The sequence below is a fragment of the Oryctolagus cuniculus genome, chromosome 6 (assembly GCF_964237555.1).
Source record: "Oryctolagus cuniculus chromosome 6, mOryCun1.1, whole genome shotgun sequence".
Lineage (NCBI taxonomy): Eukaryota > Metazoa > Chordata > Mammalia > Lagomorpha > Leporidae > Oryctolagus > Oryctolagus cuniculus.
The window spans coordinates 148,781,885-148,807,545 of record NC_091437.1 but is presented as its reverse complement, the minus strand read 5'-3'; the positions used below and the strand labels follow the sequence as shown (position 1 = coordinate 148,807,545).

Below are 25,661 nucleotides of genomic sequence, written 5' to 3'. Positions count from 1 at the left end.
GTTTATCCATTCATCAGCTGGGGAACATCTGACTTGTTTTCGCTTTTTGACTGTTATCATAACAGTCTGAACATTAGTGTAGAGAGGAACTTTCAAGATCATTCTACAAGACAGTTCTCATATTTAACCTTCTTATATCACAGACAGGAAAACAGTGTGGAGTGTGGTGACATGTCCCAAAGGTCACAAAGCTGTTTGATTCCCTGTTTCTTTCCACAGTACAGCTTCAAGTTAATATTTTGACAAAATGTTTGCATCTGCATGTTCTCCTGCCTGGCTAAAATTTTTTTAATTAATTAATTAATTAATTTGAAAGGCAGAGTTACAGACAGAGGTCTTTCATCTTCTGGTTCACACCCCAAATGGCCACAGTGGCTGGAGCTTGGCTGATCTGAAGCCAGTAGCTTCTTCTGGGTCTCCCATGCGGATACAAGAGCCCAAGCACTTTGGCCATCTTCTACTTTTTTCCCTGGCCATGGGCAGAGAGCTGGATTGGAAGAGGAGTGGCCGAAACACAAACTGGCACCCATATGGGATGCTGGCACCGCAGGCGGAGGCTTAACTTACTGTGCCACAGTGCTGGCTCCTAAGTTGTTAAGTGTATAGCTGTACTGGCTTATTTCTGAAGTTTCTGATTTGAACTGGAAGACTGAAATTTGAGGCAGTTAATTTGTAAGTTCTTAGTTGCAAGCATGCCAAATATTATAGTGCTGTAGTTTATGTGATTACAATATTTTAAGTACTTCATCCAAGGAATCCTTGGAAATCACAAGGACAAACCCACATCAAAAGCACAACTATTATTAAAACTCAGAAGTTTTGCTAGCTTTTTAGCTGTAATTCATCATAGTGATCCTCTGGCATCAAGCATCCTTAACGCTGGCTGAAATGTGCCTTTGAGGTAATGAGAGAATAAAGGAGAGCAGGAGAGATTTTTCTGGAAACCTGTTTTTGTTTACATGCATGTATATCTTTCTGCCTTTCTGACAGATGGTAGGATTAAAAATATTTTTTGAATTTTCATTGTATTTAAGATTTTATATATATGTATATACTTGTGTGTGTGTGTGTGTGTGTGTGAGAGAGAGAGAGAGAGAGATGTTTTCCATCTGCTGATTCACTGTAAGTGTTTGCTGGGGCTAGGCCAGAGCCAAACCAGGAGCCCAGAACTCGTTTCAGATCTCTCACATGGCTGACAGGGACCCAACTACTTAAGCCTTCACTTGTTGCTTCCCAGGGTACACATTAGCAGGAAACTAGAGTCAGAAGTGGAGCTGGGACTGGAGCTCAGGTACTCCAATATGGCATTCAGGTGTCTCAAACAGTGTCTTTATTTATTTATTTATTTGACAGACAGAGTTAGAGAGAGAGAGAGAGAGAGAGAAAATGAAAGGTCTTCTCTCCGTTGGTTCACCCCCCCAAATCACCGCTATGGCCGGAGCTACACCGATCCGAAACCAGGAGCCAGGTGCTTCCTCCTGCTCTCCCATGTGGATGCAGGGGCCCTCCTGGGCCACAGCAGAGAGCTGGAAAGGAAGAGGAGCAACCGGGACTAGAACCTGGCGCCCACATGGGATGCTGGTGCCGTAGCAGAGGATTAACCAAGTGAGCCACGGTGCCGGCCCCTCGAGCAGTGTCTTAACCATTGGGCCAAATGCCCACCCCAAAGATTTTTGTTAACTGACTCTATCATGTAACTGATGAGGTGAGGAGTAGAGGGAAGGTAACTTTTTAAAAATTTTTTGGTATAAAATAACTTATTTACATAATTTATAGAAACATAACTGCTTTCTTGAAACAGAAAATTTACAAGTGCTTTTTGTCAAAGGATTCTTCAAGCCAGATAGTATAGATGATTACTTCTATTTCAAATAACCTGGTAGTAAACAGTGCATATTGACATTGTTACCTGTGCCTTAATCATTTACCAACAATTAGGCCCTGAAACCATCCTGTTGATCCCTTGCTGAGACATAAGTGTTCAGGAGGAAAGGTTAAGGTAAATACCTTTAATTGCATTTCCTTTAAGATTTATAAAGTAAGTTCTTTGCAACATCCTCTTTACATGAATCAGACGGATAATAGGTCTTTCCTTCTTAAAAGGTAAATACATGGTTAAGTTTCTCTTTTTCTCTGATTTAAAAAAATTTTTTTTTAAATATTTATTTGAAAGTCAGAGTTAGAGAGAGAGAAGGTTTTCCTCTACTGGTTCACTCCCCAGATGACTGCAGTGGCCCTAGCTGGGCTAATCTGATGCCAGGAGCCAGGAGCTTTTTCGGGATCTCCCACATGGATACAGGGACACAAAGAGCTTTCCCAGATGCATTAGCAGGGAGTTGGATCAGAAGTGTAACAACTGGGACACAAACTGGCACCCAAATGGGGTGCTGGCACCATAAGCAGTGGCTGTACTGGCAACATCACAGGGCTGGCCCCCCAAGATTTGTTTTAAAGATAACTGGGATAATTTAGTTGGCCAACTTGATAATCTAATAGAAGGAATGCCCTGTGTATTCTTTATACAGTAAGAAATTCTGTGTCCCATCAAATTAGTTTACTATAGGTGAACAAGAGATTGATGTAACAATGTTTAAAGATGAATATTTCACAGAGATAATAGTCATGGCAATCTGACACCCAGCTTCACACTAAGAGAAGAAAACCTCTTCAGAATGTGAGATTTTTTAGGAATTACAAAAAAAGTTATAAAACAGCAATGTGGTTTACTCTATAATTTTTGTGACATATTAATCACACGTATCTATAGAGAATTTCCATGCAGATTTATACATCCTCCTTTGTGACAAGGAAAGTGAATTTTTGAGCTAGAGTGGCCTTCCAGTTTTTTGGTTTCTTTATCTCTGCATCTTTCAGCCTCTCCCAGCTGAAGGCATTGGGAGTCATCTTTGGAGAGCTGGGCTGCTGTTTTTTTTTTTTTTTTTTTAACTTTTATTTAGCAAATACAAATTTCCAAAGTACAGCTTATGATTACAATGGCTCCCCCACCCCCATAACTTCCCTCCCGCCCGCAGCCTTCCTCTCTCTCGCTCTCTCTCCCATTCCATTCACATCAAGATTCATTTTCAATTATCTTTATATACAGAAGATCAATCTAGTATATATTAAGTAAAGATTTCAACAGTTTACACCCACACAGAAACACAAAGTGAAAAATACTATTTCAGTACTAGTTATAGAATTAATTCACATTGAACAACACATTAAGGACAGAGATCCTACATGAGGAGTAAGTGCACAGTGACTCCTGTTGTTGACTTAATTAACAAATTGACACTCTTGTTTATGGTGTCAGTAATCTCCCTAGGCTCTTGTCATGAGCTGCCAAGGCTATGGAAGCCTTTTGAGTTCACCGACTTCGATCTTATTTAGACAAGGTCATAGTCAAAGTGGAAGTTCACTCCTCCCTTCAGAGAAAGGTACCTCCTTCTTTGATGGCTTGTTCTTTCTACGGGGATCTCACTCGCAGAGATCTTTCATTTAGGTCCTCTTTTTTTTTTTTTTTTCCCAAGCTGAGCTGCTGTTGATTGTTCTGCCCGGAAGTGAGACTGTAGCCTGGTATTGGCTACAGTGGCAAGAGCACTCAAGTGGCAGTTAGACTTTACTCTGCTTCTAGCAGGACGTGTGACTTGCTCATGTAACTTCACTTCCTCATCTGTGAGGAGGGACATAGGTCTTTGCATTCCCCTCACAGAAGCTTTGTGAGGAGTAAGGGTCAGAGGCCGGGGCCTTCTCTCCCACGTCCTTTACCTCTTACTAGAGGGCCAGCTGCTGCAGACAGGGAGTGAGTCAGCTCAGAGTAAGAGTCTGAGCCCGTGTGTGTGTTTGTGTGTGTGTGTGTGTGTGAAGACCTTCCAGCAGGGGTGTGTGTGTGTGTGTGTGTGTGTGTGAAGACCTTCCAGTGTGTGTGTGTGTGTGTGTGTGTGAACCCAGAGATGGGCAGGGGTGTGTGTGTATGTGTGTGTGCACACCTTGCAGCAGAGCCATGCTGGAGGAGGCACAGTGGCAGGCAGAGTGGATGCTCTAGTGGGTGGGGGAACTTAACCAGGTACTCACGGATGTGTCCGTCAGGCCACATAAAACCTTTAAAGGAAACTGGGGGCCGGGGAGTCACGGGTGTTTGGAGTGGAAGACTTGAGTGGGTGTGGATTTGACTGCCTTCCCTGTGGGTCTGCTGCAGTCCGGGGCTGTCAGAACTTGTCACTCACTGGGGTTAGCCACACTCAGGTGACTTTGATTCAGGGCTTTTGTTAAGGACATGCTTTAGATATTTTAAAAAACAAATCTTTTGTTTTTTGAGAGGAGTGATACATTCTCCTTTTGGTTCTCTAATTTTCGAAGTGTTTCTCTACATAGATCTACTTTGTTCGGACATTCTGAAGCATGACATTTGGCTTATTTTCGTTTGCAGCAGCGTTTGATGGAAGGCCAGCAGACTATTTGTTCATGCTCCTCTTTAACTGGATTTGCATCGTGGTATCCTTCAGACTGTTATTTTGGGCCAGAAAGAAGCCAGTCCCCCCAACCCCCAGGCTTGGGGAAATGGACAGTATTCTATAAAAATTTTAAATTACAGTATTTGCATCTTTATTTACTGCACTTGAGAATAATTAAAGTTCCATTTTAAAGCTGTAGTAAATCATACAGCCCTTGAGTGATAACATTTTCTCACATGGCCTTTGTGGGGTTTTTCCACATTTGGGTGAATTTTATTACCATTCCCTGTTCCTGTTCCCAGTTCTCTGTGTTCTCATGTGTGGCAGCTGTTGACTAAAGCACAAAGCAATTCTATGCCATGAGATGGGTTTTGAAATCTGTGGTCCTTATCAGAAAATTAATTTATAACCAGCATCCTTTTCTGGCTTCATTGCTGTCCTTTTGGGATCCTAAATAGCAATTCAGTTTCTCTCTGAAGTGCCCAGCTGTGGAAAAGGACACAGCGTGTCTCTGCTTTGTGTACGCCACAGTTGTCAGCAGCCTCCAGCTGCCAGCTCTTGCAGATGCTGGGAGCAGCACAGGGGACTGGGTGGCCTAAGTCTTGGGCAGAGTTGGTAAGCTCACAATTGCCTTTGGGCCTGGCTGCCACTTAAAGTTGGCCAAGAGCCAGAGAATGTGGCACTTTGGATACCCTTTCCTTTCCTTTAAGGGCAGAAAGCAATTATTTTGGACCTCAGCCATGTGTAGATCCCTGCATGGGAATAGAATCGTTATTGGTTGCAGAGGGTACAGGCATCCCTGTCCTCTGTTTGAAGCAGATGCTAACGCATACAAATGGGCATGAACAGGAGAAGTGGGCGCCAGGTGACCCAGCTGAGTCACGTGCCAAAGCTGCTGAGTTCTGCCATCCCGTGTCATCAAGAGCCCAGTGGCCTGTTCATAGCGAAGATGCTGAAGTGCCTTTGCGTTCTGGGCTGTTTTAGGTAATCTGAGCTAGAGAAGAGTGGGTGGGGGGTGTGAGGGGAAGGGTACAGGATGCTTCATGTCTGATCTTTAACTTTACAAACCAAGATCACTGGCTTAGCAATGGATATGCAGGTAAGTGTCCTTTTATCTGCTTGCCTTTTTATAGGTTCCAAGTTTACTATTAATGGCTTTTAACAGAAGTTGAAAGTGCATCAGTTATGTGGCATTTTGAAATTATAGACTTATAGCTGTTTTTATTTAGTATAAAATATATAAAATTTTATTTATACATTTCATTTATTTATATTTATATAATGTTATTTATTTGAAAGTCAGAATTAGAGAGAGAGAGAGCATGAGAGAGAGATATCTTCCTCCACTGGTTCACTCCCCAAATGGCTGCAATAGCTAGGGCTGGGCCAGGCCGCAGCTAGGAGCCAGGAGTTTCATCCAGGTCTCTCACATAGGAGCAGGGGCTGCCCACTGCTTTCCAGGCACATTAGCAGGGAGCTGGATCAGAACAGAAGCAGCTGGAACTCAAACCAGCACCTATATGGGGTGCCTGCGCAGCAGATGGCAGCTTAATGCACTGTGCCACAGTGCTGGCTGGTCCCTTATAGCTGTTTTCATTTAAAGATCTTAAAGTCAGCTAAGGCTTTGAAGATTTTACATGAGTTACCTAAGCCATTGCTTTTCTTGCTCTTTTCTGGCATTTTTAATATGTTTAATGTGAAAATAATGTTATCCAGTATTTCCTATGATTATAGGTTTATATTTTTCAAAAATCAAGATTATGTGATAAGATTTGTGGCCTACTTTTTCAAGGTGTTTCTGAATCTGTCTAAAATAATGGAATTGTGTTCTATTTTATGATAGGATTTTGTAGTATTCATTGTATGATAAATAATAGAATCAACTTATAATTCTGTTTAAAAACTTTTATTTATTTGAGAGGCAGAGAGAGAGAGACAGGAGAGAGAGAGTTCTTATTTGCTGGTTTATTCCCCAAATGCCTACAGTGGCTGGAGCTGGGCGGGGCTAGTCCAGGCTAAAGCTAAGAGGAGGTCGGCACCCAGCATGCATTCCAGTTCCTCCATGTGGCGGCAGGAACCGCAATTACTTGAGGTGTGATCTGCCTCCCTGGGTCTGCGCTGGTGGGAGCTGGCGCCAGGAATCAAACCAAGGCTGTGCGATGCAAGCGTCTTAACTGCTCCCCAGTTTGTGATTCTGATCAACTGAATTTCCCTTTGCTTTTGGGTACCTATGAGGATATTTAGGAAGGGAGGGGTAAAACGCGTGGGAGATTTGTGCCAAAACGTCTTTTCCAGTGCATTTGGGGCCTAATTTTCCGTGTTGATTTCTTTTGCAGTTGCTGATGATTCCTCTGATCATGTCAGTACTGTATGTTTGGGCCCAGCTGAATAGAGACATGATTGTATCATTTTGGTTTGGAACACGATTTAAGGTACTTCACCCGAGTTGGAAAGACGTCCTTTTCGTTTGTCATTGCAGAGATCCCTCTCTTCAGCCCAGAGATGTACTTTCTGACTCGTCCAGAAGAGGTCACTGCAGAGCAGTATACCATAGGCAAGCCCTTCTCTCCCCTCAGTCCCAGCTGTTTTCTTTAGCCGACCCAGAGACCCTTGCTAACTGTTAGGACTTCCACACCCCTGTCCTTCAGGGCCCACAGACATGTGTCCTGTGTGATCTTGTGTGTGTGTGTGTGTGGGGGGGAGAAATACTCATGTTGAAATTTGTCTTTGAAAATCTGTTTTTAATACTCTCACTATTTGTTATTTTAGCTAAAAAAGATTTTTATTGGCCTCTTCCACTTGTACCTTCTCTCATGATTTTCCACCTGTACCATGTTTTTGATTGTTTCCTTCATGTGATGCCTACCTGTTCTTAAATTTGAGTTGATACTGAATGTATTTTGTGAGTCTCCTGCTTGGAATTAGTCTTGACTTTGTGCTTTTTTGTGTGATATGTACCATACTTAGCCTTATGTATGTGTACTGTTTTCTTCACTTGTTCATGCGGTACCTCACAACTCCCTTAGTTCTTAGTGTGATGTGTTGAATTTGGTAAGGGGCACAAATGTTGAATTTTCTTGGGAAGCTTATTTGGAAGAGTATTAGTTCAAGATGTCAATATGTAATGAAATAAAAATTCTAGATAATTTTTCAAGATACGTGAAAGAAGAACCTAAAAAGCTGGGCTGTTTGTAGTTTATAAGTTTGCTGACTGGAGTCGTCTTTAGTGTGGTTTGGCCATAGGCCTTTTTCTTTCTTTTTTTTTTTTTTAAAGATTTATTTATTTATTTGAAAGGCAGAATTACAGAGAGGCAGAGAGAGAGAGTTTCCATCTGCTGATTCCCTCCCAAATGGCTGCAGTGGCTGGAGCTGGCTGATTTGAAGCCAGGAGCCAGGAGCTTCTTCCAGGTCTCCCACATGGATGCAGGGGCCCAAGTACTTGGATCATCTCAACTGCTTTCCCAGGCCATCACAGAGAGCTGGATATGAACTGGAGCAGCCAGGTCTCGAATCTGCGCCTATATGGGATGCTGGCACTGTGGGCGGCGGCGTTGCCCGCTACGCCACAGCACTGTGGGCCATGTTTTAATAGCATCATAGATACTTGTTACTGTTAGTTCAGCAGGGCATGTACTGTGTCTGAACTCTGGGCAGAGGATCCTGTCCCTGAAGTTACAAATGCAGAAATAAGTGTAATTTTAAGAAAGAAATTTTAGGTACAGTGAGAGTGATGCTAGATTGACCTGAGAAATTTTGCAGTTCTTCCTAGAGGATTCTGGGAAAGCCCTTGTCAGCATAGCCTTTCCTCATTTCAGCCCCCGTCGCGTCTGTGCCTTCTTTAGGTGTGGCTATTCTCATTTGTGTATGTTCTTTTGTAGGCCTGTTACTTGCCCTGGGTTATCCTTGGATTCAACTATATCATCGGAGGCTCGTAAGTGATAGTAGATTTGTTTAATTGGAAACTAATCCTTGGAAAAAATATGCTAATCTTTCCTTAATTTTATAAAACTTTAAAGGATCTCAGTATTGATATGTTAGAGCATTGTATGTGTGGAATAATGTCATTTTGATGTAATTGATTAAATTTCAGGTCTCTAAGCATATTTAGCATTGAATGGTTGCAATTTTATTAGCTCGTTGTTCAATATGGTATGCTTTTATATATGGTCATTTGAAGAAATGTTTCTGGATTCACTGTCCAGATCAAGCAAGCATAGACCTACTTTGTGTCTGAGTTGACTCTTGTAAGAACTATGCATAAAATTACTACCTCCTACCTCCTTTATAGCTCAGACATTTCCAGTCATAAAAAGGCAGGCTCTCTGATGGGGAGTAGTTTTGTAACCGATTTGCTAATACAAAAGTTTTGGCCAAGCAGGGTCCAATTTTTAGTCTGTTGGTCTGGAATTAGAACTGTGAATTAGGGAAACCTTTAATGTATGCAGACAGAATTTTGAAGAGAGAATATCGAGATGCAACTATTCTAAGAACTCACATTTCTTACACTACCGAATCTTGTCAGCATTTTAATAGTACTAGTTGTTCATATGTCTGACACATTTGCTCTGTGTGATCCTAACGTCTTCTGCATATTGATAGGGAGACGTGAATGAATCAGGCAGACTGTGTAGAGAGCAGAGCATGTTCGGAGCAAGGGCAGAGTCAGGAACTCTGTAGATGTTGATTTGCTGCGATGGGAATCATGTTGCAGGTAGAGACAAAGAAGGCTATGTCGCAGTAACAGTGGGTCTGTAAAATATTAAGGCAACCTCGTCAGCCGTGGGAAAACCAAAGAAAAGAAAGTCAGTGTTTATTTTGGGGTTGGAGGGTGAAGGTCAGCCCTCCTTCATGATCTCTCTAGCTTCCTACCCTCAGAGTTAACACGAGGCGAGAGAGACGTATCTAATGGCTCTAGGAATAGAAGAGCAGGCGTTTATTGTCTGTCTTCTTACTCGCCTGCGTCTGTCCTGGTAACCTTTGTGTTTGCTCACATGTAACAAACCCAGCATTCATGACTGAAAGCATTCAGAACTGTGCTTTGCGTCTTCCCCAACCCTTGAAGCAGGAAGCAGCAGTAGCAGAGCGATATGCTGAGGAGGGACTGGACCTTGGAAGAGATGTCAGGGGTCTGCTGGCCTTGAGGAGCAGCAGCCTCGTTGGTTCAGCACAACTGTTTTCCCTTCTGCTGCAGAATGCCTGTGCCATTCCGATGACAAAAGGTTGATTGTTGAGCTGTCGCCTGCTCCCAGGGACTGGAAATGGGCCGCTTTGGGGGCCTCTCGCTCGTGCTGTTAGATATACCTTAGTGCGTCTCACTTCATTGCTGGACGATTTGTAACCTAATCCCACTCTGTTTACAGGGTAATCAATGAGCTAATTGGAAATCTTGTTGGACATCTTTATTTCTTCCTGATGTTCAGATACCCAATGGACTTGGGAGGAAGAAATTTTCTATCCACACCTCAGTTTTTGTAAGTGTTCTTTTCTCTCTTTTAATAGTCATTTTACTGCCTGTGTTCTGTATTGTGCTAGGAGCTCCCTGAGGAGTAGGATTTACTTCCTTTCTTCCAGAGAAATGTGAGCCGACAAGTGCTGTCCCCTAGTCACACAGTCGCAGGGAACCAGAAATTGAAGCTGTGACTCAGGCTCCTTCAGGGTACTCTCGTAGCCGGGAGCCACCCCCAGATCTGGGTGTCGCAGGAAGCGTATCAGCCCTGCTGGGCAGGGTTGGGTACCTGAGCCCCGTGTTGGGATGGGCTGGGGAAGGGCAGGCTCTCAGGGTGTCTTTTCTGGGGGCATCAGTTCTCCCTATGGTTTTGGCTGAGGAAGGAGGAAGTTAGCTTGTCGGTGGCAGTTTCAGACATTTTTATGTTAAGTATCACAGAGTGGAACTCTGGTAGGGCTGTTCAGAGTTAGGAATGAGGGCCTGAGGTTTGTGGAGGCTCGATCCTCTGGATGTGCTCAGTGGTTTCGGGGTTCACTGAGGGGAGGAGACCGGGGCCACTCCCTTCATGTAGCAGTTGGGTGTTGGGGAAGTTACTCACTAAAACCTCCAAGCTGCAGCCTGCAGGTTCTAAGTTGCAGGGGCAGCCCCTGTCTCTCGGGACGCGGAGGTGGGATGTGCTGTGGGGAGCAGAGCAGTGGGCACTCAGTAAGGAAAGCTGTGGGGCGGGATCTTGACGGGCTGAGAAGTCGCTCACACACCGAGGCGTGTAAGTGGCATGCCTGTTCTGTCAGTGCAGCAAAGGCTGTTGAAGAAGGGCCCAGCGAATCGCCATCTGGGTGTCACAGCCTGCCTGACAGTCACGCCTAATCTTGTCCCAGGAATATGCAGTAATAGCTTGCATTTAAAAGCTTAAAAAAAATAAAACCCTTTCACATCGTGCTCATTTTAATGTTTGCAGTGCTGTCCTTGTTCCAGGGGGTCAGTGAGGGCAAGAGGGCTTGAGTAGCCCCAATGCTCACCCCTCTGTCCTTTTCTTCATCAGTTGTATATTTTTGAAAGACATTTTTATTGTGAACTATACAGAAAAATACAATGTTGTCATATATGTGTTACTTTTTTTCCTCTTTCTTCAAGAGAAGAAAAGAAACTTCTCTTCTGAGCCTTGAGTTGCCTTTAGGCTAAAGAAACAAATGACCAATCTGCTTTCTCATTATCAAAGGGCATAGTGACAGCAGATTTGGATTTCTGATGTAGGTTTATCAAGTAGGGTGGCAGATGCTTCAATTAAAGAAAGCATGGTGCTTTGGGGGCCAGCCAGCAGCTACTTCCTTTCAGTGGCCATATTCTGACTTAACTGCAGGCGGATATCTCTCAGTTGTGGGCAACAAAGTAAGCGAGGTTCCAGTGGTGACATCAGCAGCACAGTGGAGCCTGTCTTCCGCGTGAGCTTTCTCGCACTGGAAGCCCTTCTGTCAGATTTTACATAGAGATCAGATGACACCATGGAGCTCCTTGCAAAAGCAATAACTGCCTTGAATTTACCATACATTTTTGTTGATTATGTATAATTGGGCATCTTTTTATACTAATTACTTGCATTTAATTTCACTATCTGCTTAAGCAGAGAAGACAGCTTCCATATTGTCTTAGAGTAAGTAGCAAAGCAAGTCTTCTGACGTGCTTTGGAGGACTCTTACTGTACCAGGTGTCATGGATGCAGAGAAGCCAGTGCTGGAAATACTTTTATTTAGTGATAAAGCTCTGTCTGTTTACAAGGGAAGAGCTGAGTTGTAGAATTCTAAGGTAAAGGAAAGCCGTTATATCCTTTTCTGTGCACGGTTAGCTTTCTAGTTTAGAAGGGTCCCCATCAGAAGGCGCCTAGTGTGGTCGGTAGCACAGGGTGCAGGCTCCTGAGCCAGGCTGCCTGAGTTTGAATCCTGTCGCTTGTAAAGATCCTCGCCCGATCTGGCCTCAGCTTTCTTGTAGCAGTAGTGCCTGCCTCATCGGGTTCTGAAGATCTGATGAATTTGTCAGTGTGCTGTGCCTGGTGTAAGGTAAATTCTCACTGAATGACAGGTTCCCATAGGAGCTGCTTTGATACAAGGTGATGCTCCTCAGGCTCTGTGCTGTGGGCAGTTCTCTGTCATGGCTCCTCTAGCTGCAGAGAGAAGTTTATAAGGTCCCAGATCGTGCTCTCTGTCTTCTAGAAAAAACTGAAACACCAGGATCTGATAAGAGGAATAGGGTTAAGCACATTTTCAGTTTTTATAAAAATCTTATTTTTCAACTGAGAGAGCACACATGTGCCTGTGAACTCCTATCCGCTGGTTCATTTCTCCAAATGCCCACAGCAGCCAGGGCTGGGCCGTACTGAACCTGGGAGCCAGAGCTCGATCCAGGTCTTTCACATGGGTGGCAGAGACCCAAGTTCTTGAACTATAACCTGCTGCCTTCCAGAGTGTGCATTAGCGGGAGGTTAGAATCTGGAGTAGAACTGGGATCCAGCCTCCGAGAGTCTCCAGTATATGATGTGGGTGTTTCACGTGGTATCTTAACTACTAGGTCTGCCTCTGCCAGTTTTTTTTTTTTTTTTTTTTTTTTGACAGGCTGAGTGGACAGTGAGAGAGAGAGACAGAGAGAAAGCTCTTCCTTTTGCCGTTGGTTCACCCTCCAATGGCCGCCGCAGCCAGCACACTGCGGCCGGCGCACCGCGCTGATCCGAAGGCAGGAGCCAGGTGCTTCTCCTGGTCTCCCATGGGGTGCAGGGCCCAAGCACTTGGGCCATCCTCCACTGCACTCCCTGACCACAGCAGAGAGCTGGCCTGGAAGAGGGGCAACTGGGACAGAATCCGGCGCCCCGACCGGGACTAGAACCCGGTGTGCTGGCGCCGCAGGCGGAGGATTAGCCTAGTGAGCCATGGCGCCAGCCTTCTGCCAGTTTTATGACATAGTTGGTCAAGAATGGATGATAGTTGGGAAATACTATTGAGAGCACCAGCTTTGTTTAAGTTTTCTTAGCTGTTCTGTGACTCTTGTCACTTTGTAAGGTGGGAAATCATGTGACCCATTCGGGGAAGAATACAGTTGGAGGGCAGATTATGAGTTAACTTGAAGACCTGTCCAATCCTCCAAGCCATAAAGCTTTCTCCCCCAGTCCTACCTGGTGGGCTCAGCTGAGAGCATTGTGGCAGTGCTGTGACACACAGCCAGCCTGGGGACCTGCCCTTGGAAAGCGAATTTATTTTACATGCTCTGATCCATATTTAGATACACGAAGATGCTATCAGTCGTTCTTTCTGGTTGTTGAGCTTGTGGGTGTAATATTTTTGTTCTGCATGAATTACTTTTATAATCAGAAAAGAAAATGTTGGAGTGTGAATTTAACTGAAAGCTTGATAAATTTAAGAAATATGAAAAGCAAGTGCCATCTGTGGTCAGGCATTGAGCTGGGTGCTGAAAAGACCAAGTTAAATAGGACATCGTCCCTGGCCTTCGTCAGCGTGATGGGCGCCCCGGGAGAGGGAGGTGTGCTCGGTGGTTACCTAACTGTGGAAGTGACTCTGTTCTCTTCTCGGTCCTTGTTTTTCCCTCTCTGCTGCAGGTACCGCTGGCTGCCCAGCAGGAGAGGAGGGGTGTCAGGATTTGGTGTGCCCCCTGCTAGCATGAGGCGAGCCGCTGACCAGAATGGTGGAGGTGGGAGACACAACTGGGGCCAGGGTTTTCGACTCGGAGACCAGTGAAGGAGTGACCCTCGGCCTGCCTGCCGGCTGCTCCGTCAGATGACGTTCCTCCCGGTGTGGGGTGTACTTAACAACTGAATTCTAGCTAATGCTGTTGGACCTGACCCACACTGAATGTAGTCTTTCAGTATGAGACAAGATTTTTTAAATCCTGGAGAAAAATACAAGTGTTCCTCAAGTTTCATGATTCTCATTCAAGTCTTTAATGCTATGAAGAGCAAATGTCAACTGTGCAAATTTCAAAACTGATTTTTTTTTCTTTTTGGTGTCTTTTTCTTCCCTTTTCGTCTGAATAATGGGTTTTTAGCGTTGAGCTGGGTGTGTGGGGTTGGGTAACCAGACCCTTGTCAGAAGGATGTTCATCTCCTTGCACACTTGCTTCCCTCCTGCTTTTTCCAACCCCCCAACTTTGCAGCTAGAGAAGGTTGCCCATAGAATGGTTCTGCCTTTGACAAACTTATTTATTGACTTTGGCCAAGGCTTGATCACAAAGCCGTTCACGCGTTTCTTCTCCTGCTTGGGCGGCAGAGCTGTAACAATAGAGAAGACTGAAACAGTGGCTGAAGAGCTTCCTCGGCTTTTGCGACCGTTTCTCCACCTCTTCAGGTGTTTGACTGAAACACCTCTGAGTCAGTGAGGGCCACAGATTCCTATTAAGGAGGTATAAGGGTTGTCGGCAAGGCATTGCCGCAGGTGAAGTGTTCAGAACTGTAGTGGATTTGTATCTAACACAGGGGCTGGATTAAGCCGTGGTGGATGGTGATCCTGGCTTTGGGTACCCAGGGTAGTTGGGTTGTGTTAGGAGGCTCCCAGTCACGTTGGCTACAGGGAGTGCTCCCTTGGAGGGACTCCTGGACGTTGATTCCATTTCATTCTTCTGGGTACATGTTCACTGAGAAGCTGGAAGAGAGAGCCTCAGACCCTATTTAAATAAATAGTCTTTTTTTTTTTTTTAAGCCTCCCTTACCCCTTTTTAGTCAAGTGTTGCAATTTATTGTGAGGAAGGTGTGGCTCTTTGTGTATGTGAATAGTTTTTTAAAGCTAATGTAAGCACATTTAAATGAATCATTGCATAATTTGGGGTTGCGATGGCTTTAGAAGAATGATTTGTATTTGAGGGTCTTTATTGTTTGAGTCTTGAATGTACAAGCTCTGTGAGCCAGACCAGCTTCAGTACCCACAACTCCTTTTCATAGGTGGGCTGTTTCCATCAGAGCTTGGCTCCTCACCAAATAAAGTTTTTTTTGAAGGCTACAGTGTTTCACAGTTATTTGATTTTGAGTTTTTACTCTGCAAGCAGACTGCTGGGAGCGGTGCTGAGCGGCTGCCATGCTTTGAGTCAACAAAAGGCTTTGAACATTTGGACCGGCTTCTTTCGGGAAACACCCACTCTGTGGGACTATTCCTCTCCCCACCGAAGCGGTGATGGCTGTCACACCAGGAACTGGGAGCTGGAAGAGAGCTTCGCATTTTTAGTGAAGTTTGTGCGTACCTCTCCAGATTTAATTTCCGTGATAAAATAGTGGGGGAGGGTGGCATCTCGGCCTTCGTTGTCATATGTTCTGCTGTTGACCTGTGGCCACAATAAAATTTCCTTGTAAAATTTCTTTCAGAAGCCGTTGTTGCTCTTAGGTTGCATGTGTCCTCACTGTTCAGCAGTGGATACTGTGTGTGTGAGTGTGAAGATCTTAGCAGTGAGCTGGAGTCTCTTGTCTGCGCTCTGAGGAAGGCACCTGCCCTCGAGCAGTCATGTTTCTAAAGGTTTACAAGTGTTCAGAACTCTTCAGTTCAAGGCCAGAATGTTCACTGAATTCTGCCTCTTACACGTGCTTAGGAAGGGATATTTTTATGCTCTTGTCTGGATTACCTGTCTCTCTGGTGTAATTGTACCCAAACGAGCTATTTTTTGAGTTGGCAAGCACAACAAGATGTGGCAGCGGATTCTCCTTATGAACTGAAAAAAGAAAATCCTTACTTTGTGTAGAGGACTTCCCTATTGTGAGTAATCCTTTTGTTAGTAAAAAGTTGAAATTAAAATGTACAGCTTAAAACTGTTTCCACATCCTGTTCTCTTGTCTTTTAGACAGGACGTAACCTACGCAGCTAACTCTCTCTTGCTGAGCATTTGGGAGGTACCCAGTATTGCTTTATCTCTTGGAGCGACACTGTCCAACTCTGAGTATGTGGCTTTGTTTACATCTTGGAGAAAATCTGGATTAATTCCTGCAGCAGAAGTCCTGGATTTTCTTTTTCTTTTTTTTAACAGATTGATTTATTTATTTGAAAGGCAGAGTTACAGAGAGGCAGAGAGAGAGAGAGGTCTTCCATCCACTGGTTCACTCCCCAAATGGCTGCAATGGCCAGAGCTGGGCTGATCCAAAGCCAGAAGCCAGGAGCTTCTTCTGGGTCTCGCACAGGGGTGCAGGAGGGGTGCAGGAGCCCTAGGACTTGGGTCATTTTCTGCCGTGTTCCCAGGCCATAGCAGAGAGCTGGATCTGAAGTAGAGCAGCTGGGACTCGAACTGGCACCTATAAGGGATGCCGGCACTGCAGGCTATGCCACAGCGCCGGCCCCCTGGATTTTTATTTTTATTTTTTTAAATTTTTTTGACAGGCAGAGTTAGACAGTGAGAGAGACAGAGAGAAAGGTCTTCCTTCCATTGGTTCACCCCCTAGATGGCTGCCACAGCCGGCGCGCTGCGCCGATCTGAAGCCAGGAGCCAGGTGCTTCCTTCTGGTCTCTCATGCGGGTGCAGGGACCAAGCACTTGCCCACGGCCTTCCTGGGCCACAGCAGAGAGCTGGACTGGAAGCGGAGCAACCAGGACAGAATCTGGCACCCCAACCGGGACTAGAACCCGGAGTGCCGGCGCTGCAGGCAGAGGAGTGAGCTGTGGTGCCGGCCTGGAATTTTATTTTAATGAAGGAGGACGGGTCTGAACTTTGTGTTCAAGTTCTACTTGTTTTTAGTATGCTTGATGGCATTGCTTTTGTAGACATTTTTTATTTAACAAATTTCAGCAGATGTAAAGAATGCGTATTTATACAGTATCATGCGATGTTTAATTACATGTATACACTGTATTTATGGGCATTACTGTAATGTCTACCCACGGATCTGAGTGCTGGAACTCTAGAATTAGCTTAATCCCTTTTCCACGCAGGACCCACAGGGACTGAAAAGCAGATGCCATGACATCTGAGCCTGTTTTCCTCAGGAATGAACCATGCAGGCCCACCCCAGGCCTTGTGAAAGATTTATCCTAAAACAGAGCAATGAGAGGGGGCGGGGTGCTGCACCCCTGTCTGTCACTGGGGCAACACTGGAGCAAAGGAGTGGAAAGGGTCCGCTTGCGCCACTGTGTGCTGAGCTACCTTTTGAATGACACTGACCGGCGGTGGGCAGTGGTGCAGTTGCCGGTCTTTGTTCATTGCCAGCTCTATTTCTGAGGTCCCTTCCTCCCTTACATTTTCAGCAGTAATTTAATACCTTGAATAATAAAGTTTTACCTTTGGAACAAGTTACTCCTCTTCTGGCCTTTTTTTTAAAAAAATTAAAAAAAAATATTTATTTGAAAGGCAGTTACCGACAGAGGAGGAGGAAGAGAAAGAAAGAGATGAATTAGGCATCTGCTGGTTCACTCACCAAATGGCTGCAATGGCCAGAGCTGGTCCAGGCCGAAGCCAGGAGCCTGTGGCATCTTCCTGGTCTGCCACCTGGGTGCAGGGGCCCAAGCATTTGGGCCATCCTCTGCTGCTTTCCCAGGCTCTTTAACAGGAAGCTGGACGGGAAGTGGAATAGCTGGATCGTGAACCGGCACCCTTATGGGATGCCAGCATTGCAGGCAGAGGCTTAACCTGGTACGCCACAGTGCCAGCCCTCCTCCTGGGCTTGTTGCTGTTAATATCTTTTTGGGCAGTTTCTTCCCAGAGGGGCGTCTGGTGACTTGGAATTTGGGTGAGGCAGGGTGGGAATCCCCTGTCCTGTGATTGTGTGTGTGGGTTAAGCACAGATTGTTCTTGTACATGCTCCTCTTACTGCTCATCGACTCTATTTTGTTTTCCCATCAGTCCTGTCATGTTAATGCTCTGTATGCAGGTGTGCTCCCACCTGCCTGTTGAGCATTAGAGCGAAAGGTACTCAGGAATAATTTAAGCTTCCAGTCTATGGTTTTGCAATATACACAGGACTCACTTGGGATTGTACCATTCCCATCCTACATGTTTTTAAAGTTCCCAGTGATTATCAGCTGGATTTGTTCTTTAAACTGACTTGTGAACTACAATAGTATCATCCCCTCTTTTCAGAATCTTTAAAATTTATTTTCATTTTATTGAAACGCAGACAGACAGATGGAGAAAGATCCTCTGCTTCACTCCCCACGTGTCTGCAACAGCCAGAACTGGGCCAGGTGGAAGCCAGGAACTTAGAACTCAGACAGGACCTCTCAGTGAGGGTAACAGGGATCCAAGTACTTGAAGCCGTTTTCTGCTGCCTCCCAGGGTGCGTGGGAGCAGGAAGCTGGATCTAAAGCAGAGTAGCTGGGGTTTGAGCTGGACACTCCCAATTTGAGATGCTGGTGTCCCAAGGGGCAATTTAACCCCTGCACCAAATGCCCACTTCCAGATAAGGAATCTTAACACTCAGAGAGATTCAGTCACTTGGTTAAGATCAAGCAGCTGGAGGGTGCCAGCCTAATTGAGTTAAGATCTCTGGGTCTTTTCAGTCCTGGGAGCCAAAGCAGCTGCACACAGGACACGCTCTTCATGTCTTCAGGGTGACAGCTTATTGTAATGGACATATTTGATGAGGTGAACACGAGGAGCTAATTCAGTTTGGCAAACTGCCAGAGCAGAAATAAGTTAAAAATAGTCTTGGACAGGGGATTTGTCTGGAAAGATTGATAGGCTGGAGACAGGGGAAGGCTCTTCGTTCTCAGTAGAGCAAACAGCAAGAGCAGCAGCACAGGCAGGGAGTTCCGGAAAGAGGAATACGTGGCTAGATGCACAAAACACCACTAGGAAGTGGCAGGGGAGCTGGCCGGACAGGTAGGTGGTGGCTTAAATTTGGAACGTGGTTTGAACTTCAGTCTGGGCAATGAGGAACCATTGAAACGTTTTCACATTCGGTCTTTAAAAAGTGGCTGGCAGCAGTATGGGGGCAGGGGGTGAGGCCTGGGGAGGGGAGAAGCTGAAGACAAGATGGCCAAGTTCAGTGTTGGTTGCTGGCTGTGGGTTGCAGGCAAAGGTCAGCCCAAACCAAGGCGGTAGGATTGGGGGGCTGGTTGGTGTGACCTCCTTGAAAGAGAATCCCTGGGGCTTAATGAGGAAGAGGAGGGTTTAGGTGAAGGGCTTTCCATTGGACATCACTGCTCCACCTTTGCTCAGAGAGGAGAGACCCATGCTGTGTCAGTGGGACCAGGGAGACCCACAGGGAGTGCAGGGCCTACAGATCCCTTAGGAAATGTTTGCTAAGCTCCCTCTATCATTTGAACCCATCCTCTGACCCAGATGAATCTGATCTCTCTCTGTCGGTGTGTTGGCCTCTTCCTGAGGGCTGGTGCTGATACAGTGTTATCAGAAGGCAGCCTTTGGATTGGGTCATAACTGTCTTGTGATAGAAGTAGTAAACCTGGCTGTAAGCTTGCAAGGCACATCTGTCCCCAAGCCAGGCTCTCATCACCTCTAGACCAGAGGCTCTTTCTTGGAGGTGCCTGGACCCTATACTGGAGAGGAAGGATTGGGACTTTGCACCATCATATGCACTGGGTAGGACTCTTTTTTTTTTTATTTATTTATTTATTTATTTTTAAAGATTGATATATTTATTTGAAAGGCAAAGTTACAGAGAGGCAGAGAGAGAGAAAGAGAGAGAGAGAGGGAGAGGTCTTTGATCTGCTGGTTCATTCCCCAAATGGTCAAAACTGCCGGAGCTGAGCCAATCCAAAGCTAAGAGCCAGGAGCTTCTTCCGGGTGCAGGGACCCAAGGACCTGAGCCATCTTCTACTGCTTTTTCCAGGCTGTAGCAGAGAGTTGGATCGGAAGTGGAGCAGCGGGGACACGAACTGGTGCCCATATGGGATGCCAGCACTGCAGGTGGTGGCTTTACCCGCTATGCCACAGTGCCGGTCCCATCTAGGACTCTTTGTAGGCATCCAAAGAGGGCTCTGGCTAAGTTAAGCAAAAAGGAAATTCATTGGAAGGCTCCTGACTAGCTCACAGATTCCAAGGTCCTGCTGAGAAACCTCGCGTGGAAAGGGATCTGTGGAGCAGGCATTGATCTCATCACATCTCTTGCAAGGCTAAAACCAGCTCGACCTTTGATTTTATTCTTGTGTCTCTCCCTTTAGGATTTGGCTCCCAGTTCTCATTGTTCCACCTTGGCTCTTGTGCCTCTCCTGTGGATAGGAATTAGGGAAACACATTTGATTGACAATGTCATTATGAATTTGACATTCGCTTTATGACGACCTGTACAAGAAGGAGAAGTGGATACTGGGTGCCAGCTGGCCTCCTAGAGCAGATAAGTCACATGTTTGGCCTCCTGCGAGGGGGCTCTGACATTGGTTCATCGCAACCCAGGAACAAGGCCGTGTTCCCTCCTGTCTCCTGCCTCTAGCTTATCTACCAGTCCGTAGCAAGCAATGTATATTTTGCTAGAGATTTTAGAGGGAGCACGTGGAGAGAGTTGGCGTTGAACATCAGAGGGAAAGTGACTCCCCATACTGAGAGCATGTACCGTCTCTGTCAGGTTCAACCCATCATCTGTCACCGCTAGTACCTGCCACAAAGCTGGGCATGCATAGGCTTTTTGAGATAAATATTTCGGAATAAATACATTTCATAACCTAAATTCTCTTTAGCTGTCAGCTGGTTCCCTTTCTCTCCAAACTTCCCCATGGGGCCTTTCCAGTTTTCTTTTTTAAAAATTTTAAAAATTTATTTTATTTGAGAGGCAGACAGAGAAAGATCTCCTACCCATTGCTTCACTCTCCAAATGCCTGCAACAATCAGGGCTTGATGTGGCCAAAGCTAGGAGCCTGGAGGCCATTCAGGCCTTCCCCAGGGGTGACAGGGGCCAAAGTACTTGAGCCATCATCTGCTGCCTCCCAGGATGCACATTAGCAGGAAGCAGGATCTGAAGTGGAGGAGCCGGGACTCAAACCAGGCACACTGATATGGGATGTGGGAGTCCTAAGTGGCTGTGACTTCCAACCACCGTGCCAGATGCCCACCTTCCTGTCCCTTCTAATATCTTTGTTAATTTTCGTCTGGTCCCAAACCTTCATAGTCAGCAAAACAAATGCCTTGCAGTTCATCAGACCCACCCACCTTAGAAAGGCTTACAGAGTTATTCATCAAGTGCAATACAAGACTGTCAGTCAACAGTGCAGGTGAATTCTGCTTTAAAGAAGTTAAAGATTATCTGGTGCTGCGGCTCACTTGGCTAATCCTCTACCTGCGGTGCTGGCACCCCGGGTTCTAGTCCCGGTTGGGGCGCTGGATTCTGTCCCGGTTGCTCCTCTTCCAGTCCAGCTCTCTGCTGTGGCCTGGGAGTGCAGTGGAGGATGGCCCAAGTGCTTGGGCCCTGCACCTGCATGGGAGACCAGGAGGAAGCACCTGGCTCCTGGCTTCAGATCGGCACAGTGCGCCAGCTGCAGCACGCTGGCCGTAGCAGCCATTTGGGGGGTGAACCAACAGAAAAGGAAGACATTTCTCCCTCTCTCTCTCTCACTGTCTAACTCTGCCTGTCAAAAAAAAGTTAAAGATTATTTCCTTATGTACATACTCCTTAAGATTCTAATATGCCCCTGTCATGAGTTGAATAGGGGAGGGGCACCAAAAAGATATGTATATGTCCTGATTCCTAGAACCTATGAATGTGCCTTTATTTGGAAGAAAAAGATCTTCAGAGATGTAGTTAAGAATCTTGAGCTGAAGAGGTCGTGCTGCATTTTCCAGGTGGGTCTTGAATCTAATGACGGGCATCCTGTGGAAGACACAGGGGAGATCTGACACACAGAGGAGACAGTGATGTGAAGACAGGCAGGGATTGGAGGGATGTGGCCGCAAGCCAAGGAATGCCTGGAGCCACCAGCAGCAGGAGAGGCAAGAAACAGAATCTTCCCCAGCGGAAGTGTGGTCCTGCCGACACCTTGCTCTGACTTCTGGCCTCCTTAACTCGCCAAGAATATGCCTTTTTTGTTTTTTTCCCAAAAATTATTTTGAGAGACAGAGAATCTCCTATCCACTGGTTCCTTCTCGAGATGCCTGCAACAGCTGGGGCTGGCCCATGCCAAAGCTGGGAGCTCAACTTTGTTCTCTTACGTGGGTGGCAGGGACCCACTGCTTGAGTCATCATCTGTGACCTCCCAGGGTGTGCATTAGCAGGGAGCTGGGAGCACAACGAGCTGGGGCTCAAATCCAGGCACTCTGGATGTGAGTGTCCCAGTGTGTCTGTTTTTTTTATTCCTTCTTTCTTCAAAGATTTATTTTATTTATTTGAAAGGCAAAGCTACACAGGCAGAGAGAGAGAGAGACAGAAGTCTTCCATCCGCTGGTGTACTCCCCAAACATCCACAACGGCCGGAGCTGGGCCAATCTGATCCAAAGCCAGGAGCCAGGAGCCTCCTTCGGGTCTCTCACATGGATGCAGGGGCCCAAGGATTTGGGCCATCCTCCAGTGCCCTCCCAGGCCACAGCAGAGAGCTGGATCGGAAGTGGAGCAACCAGGACTCGAACCAGTGCCCATTTGGGACGCCAGCACCACAGGCTGCAGCTCCAGCCACTACAGCATAGCACCGGCCCCCCAAGTGTGTCTTAACTGTTACACCCAATGCTTGCCCTCTTGTTTTAATTTGGGGTGTAGGGAGGAACAGAGGGAGATGGAGAGAGAGATTATGAGACTGGCTCTCTGCAATGAGAGCTTTGGCTGGACCAAAGCTAGGAATGGGGACACAATCCAAGTCTCCCAGGTGGGCGGCAGGAACCCAATGACTAGGACAATCGCCACTGCTTCCCAGTCTGCATTAGCCGGATGCTGGGGTCAAGAGCCAGAGCTGAGAATCTGGTACTCTGATGTGGAATTTAGGCAGCTTAACTGCTAGGCTAAAGGCCCACCCCAGGGAGAAGAAATTTCTATCATTACCAAGGTGGTAGCGATTTGTTAGGGCAGCCCTGGGTCCCCAAGGTACTGTGACAGCTCCCCAACTGTCTTCTCTCATCCTTCGATGCCATGTGCCCCGTTCTGCCTTTCACGCCTGCAGCGCTCTCAACTCTAGGTCTGGCCTAGCACAGGCCACCCCTTGAGGTGAGCCATTCACACTCTGCCCACTCAGGCTGAACGCCACTGCCCGTGCAGCTAAGGCAGCCCATGCGCACCTCTGCCCCCTGAGAAGACCTTAGCTGACTGAGCAGTCGGCCACCAGGCTTTTCTGTGCATCCCAGAGTCCATGGATCTTTGTCATAGGCCACTGTCACTGGCGAAGCATCAGAAAAATAGAATTTTGGATTTCTTGGATAAGCTCAAAGATCCCTTAGGCCAGAGGTACCTAAAATTCAGACTCTTCAGCTATTTTTGGACATAGAACTCTGCTTGGATGAATTTTTCAAAAGAGGAAATTCAAATGGCCAACAGACCCATGAAAAAGTGCTCAGGATCAGTAACCATCATGGAAATGCAAATCAAATGTGGTTTCACCTCACCCCAGTTAGAGGGGCTCTCTAATCAACAGGAATCAACAACTACAAATGTTGGTGAGTATGTGGGGGAAAAGATACCCTAATCCACTGCTGGTGGGAATATAATTGAGTGTAGCCACTGTGGAAGACAGTATGGAGATGCCTCAGAAAGCTGAATATAGACCTACCATATGACCCAGCCATCCCATTCCTGGGAATTTACCCAAGGGAAATGAAATCAGCATATGAAAGAGTTACGTGTACCCCCATGTTTACTGCAGCTCAATTCACATTAACTAGATACAGAATCAACGTAGGTGTCCATCAACTGATGACTGAATAAAAAGTTATATACACTATGGAATACTACTCAGCTGTAAAAATGTATGAAATCCTGTCTTTTGCACCAAATGGATGCAACTGGAAACCATTATACTTAGTGAAATAAGCCAGTCCCCAAAAGACAAATACCGTATGTTTTCCCTGATCTCTGGTACCAAAAATAATGTAGAGGAGTGAAATTGACGTTTTGAGCTTTGATGATGGTCTACAGCCCTTGTCTACTGTTGAAGAACAGTGGTTCTTTTCTTTTATTTGTTGAACTCTTTATTTAGTGTAGGGTTAATCTTACGAGTATAAAGTAAACTGAAAGTAGATCATTGTAAGAATTAAGGGAAGGGATAAGAGAGGAAGGAGGAGGAAGGGTGGGAGTGGGGGTGGGGAGGAGGGTAGACTGGGAAGTGTCACTGTGTTCCTAAATCTGTATGAAATACTTGAAATGTGTATACCTTAAATAAACTAAACATAAAGAGAAGAAATCTCAAATCTCAGTATGTAAAAAGTGGGGCTCATGTGAACTGGGCAGGCAGAGAGGGGTCACCCCTCGTGTTTCACCTTTTTGTGCCCATTCTCTAACAAATCCAGTGCAGCTTCCGCGGCGTCTGTTGGTAACAAGGATTTCCTCTAACTTGACTTTGCTTCTGGGCTGCTGCTGCAGAAGGCAGCTGCTTCCCTACGCCTTGATGGTTTTTTAGGGGGCCACGAATAGCTCCCCGCTTCCCTCCTCAGCTTGGAACCAGTGGAGAGAGAAGCAGTTACCAGCTGGAGATCACAGATGTCCTCTTTGTGGCTGAGAAAGATGTCACTTAGGGTGTAGCCACGTGGACTTCGTAAACCTGAACCCCAGGAGTCGAAGGACTGCCCTGCCCCGGCCCTGCTGGGTGAGGACCATGTCTCCTATGGCTTTACCCTGGGAATGACAGGGAAGGCAGCCGGGAGGCCCTGCCGGCTTTGCAAGGGCTGAGCTCGGTTCCTTCAACTGCAATTCCCAAGTCTCTGTCACATGTCGCCTCCCAGCTCTGTTTCCTGTTCAGTCACCGTCCCAAGTGGGGTAGGCAGGGTTGGTGGTGGGAAACGAAGAGGGTCCTCTGCTCCATGCAGTTCTTCAGGGACTCTGGCTTCTTGCATGCAGTGCAAGGCATTTTCACGTTTTTTTTTAGCACCATAATAAGAGCTATCAGTAGCTCCATCCACCCCCAAAACCTGAAAGTCCTCTGCTGTGTGGATATGCTGAGTGAGTGGGGATTGTGCAGTTGTTAGAGGCCAGGCTTGAAAGCATCCTATGTGGTTTCTGCCCACGTTATATCAGCCAGCACTTACTGCGTGGTGCCAGCTAACCACCAGGCAAGCTCAGACATGCGGGTCTTCCTGTGTGCAGAGGAAGGCCATGCCATGCAGTTTGGAGAGTGAGAAGCCTTGTCTCAGCACAGTGTCACAGTTCTAGAAGTACAGCCCAGCCAACCAAACCCACGATAGAGCGAATCAGCACTTCACTTCAAATCTAAAGCACATAGCCATTAAAATGCTGCTGCTTTAACACGGTTTGGTTGTATGTTTACATTTGGAAAATTGTGCGAATCTTAAATGTATGGCCTGGAGAGTTTGCACAACGTGGACCCCCTGTGTAACTTGCACCCTGATCAGAACAGATAATACGGGGCCAGCGCTGAGGAATAGGAGGTAAAGCCACCGCTTGCAGTGCCAACATCCCATGGTTTGAGTTCCAGCTGCTCCACTTCCGATCCAGCTATCTGCTGTGGCCTGGGAAAGCAGCAGAAGATGGCTCAAGTCCTTAGGCCCCTGCACCCACGTGGGAGACCCAGAAGAAACTCCAGGCTCCTGGCTTCAGATTAGCACAGCTTCAACCATTGTGGCCATTTGAGGAGTGAACCAGTGGATGGAAGACCTCTCTCTCTCTCTCTCTCTCTCTCTCTCTGCCTTTCCTTCTCTCTCTCTCTGACTTAAAAAAAAAAAAGAAAATATGATATGGTCAGTGTCCCCTC

General features: G+C 46.3%; 1 protein-coding gene across 2 annotated transcripts in view; it reads left to right on the top strand.

The window, feature by feature from the left end:
* DERL1 (derlin 1) overlaps positions 1-15,247 on the top strand; it is a 36,391-nt gene extending 21,144 nt beyond the window's left edge. The window contains exons 3-8 of one of the 2 annotated variants that reach the window (XR_007918719.2): positions 4,430-4,494; positions 5,527-5,553; positions 6,791-7,008; positions 8,333-8,385; positions 9,815-9,925; positions 13,502-15,247. Coding sequence is in view for 1 of the 2 variants with exons in the window: in XM_002710757.5 (XP_002710803.1) it covers positions 4,430-4,494; positions 5,527-5,553; positions 6,791-6,886; positions 8,333-8,385; positions 9,815-9,925; positions 13,502-13,640 (491 nt within the window). In the remaining variant the exon portion in view is untranslated. The remainder of the gene's footprint in view (positions 1-4,429; positions 4,495-5,526; positions 5,554-6,790; positions 7,009-8,332; positions 8,386-9,814; positions 9,926-13,501) is intronic. The other variant, XM_002710757.5, reaches the window with a different exon arrangement.
* Positions 15,248-25,661: the final 10,414 nt, after the last annotated feature.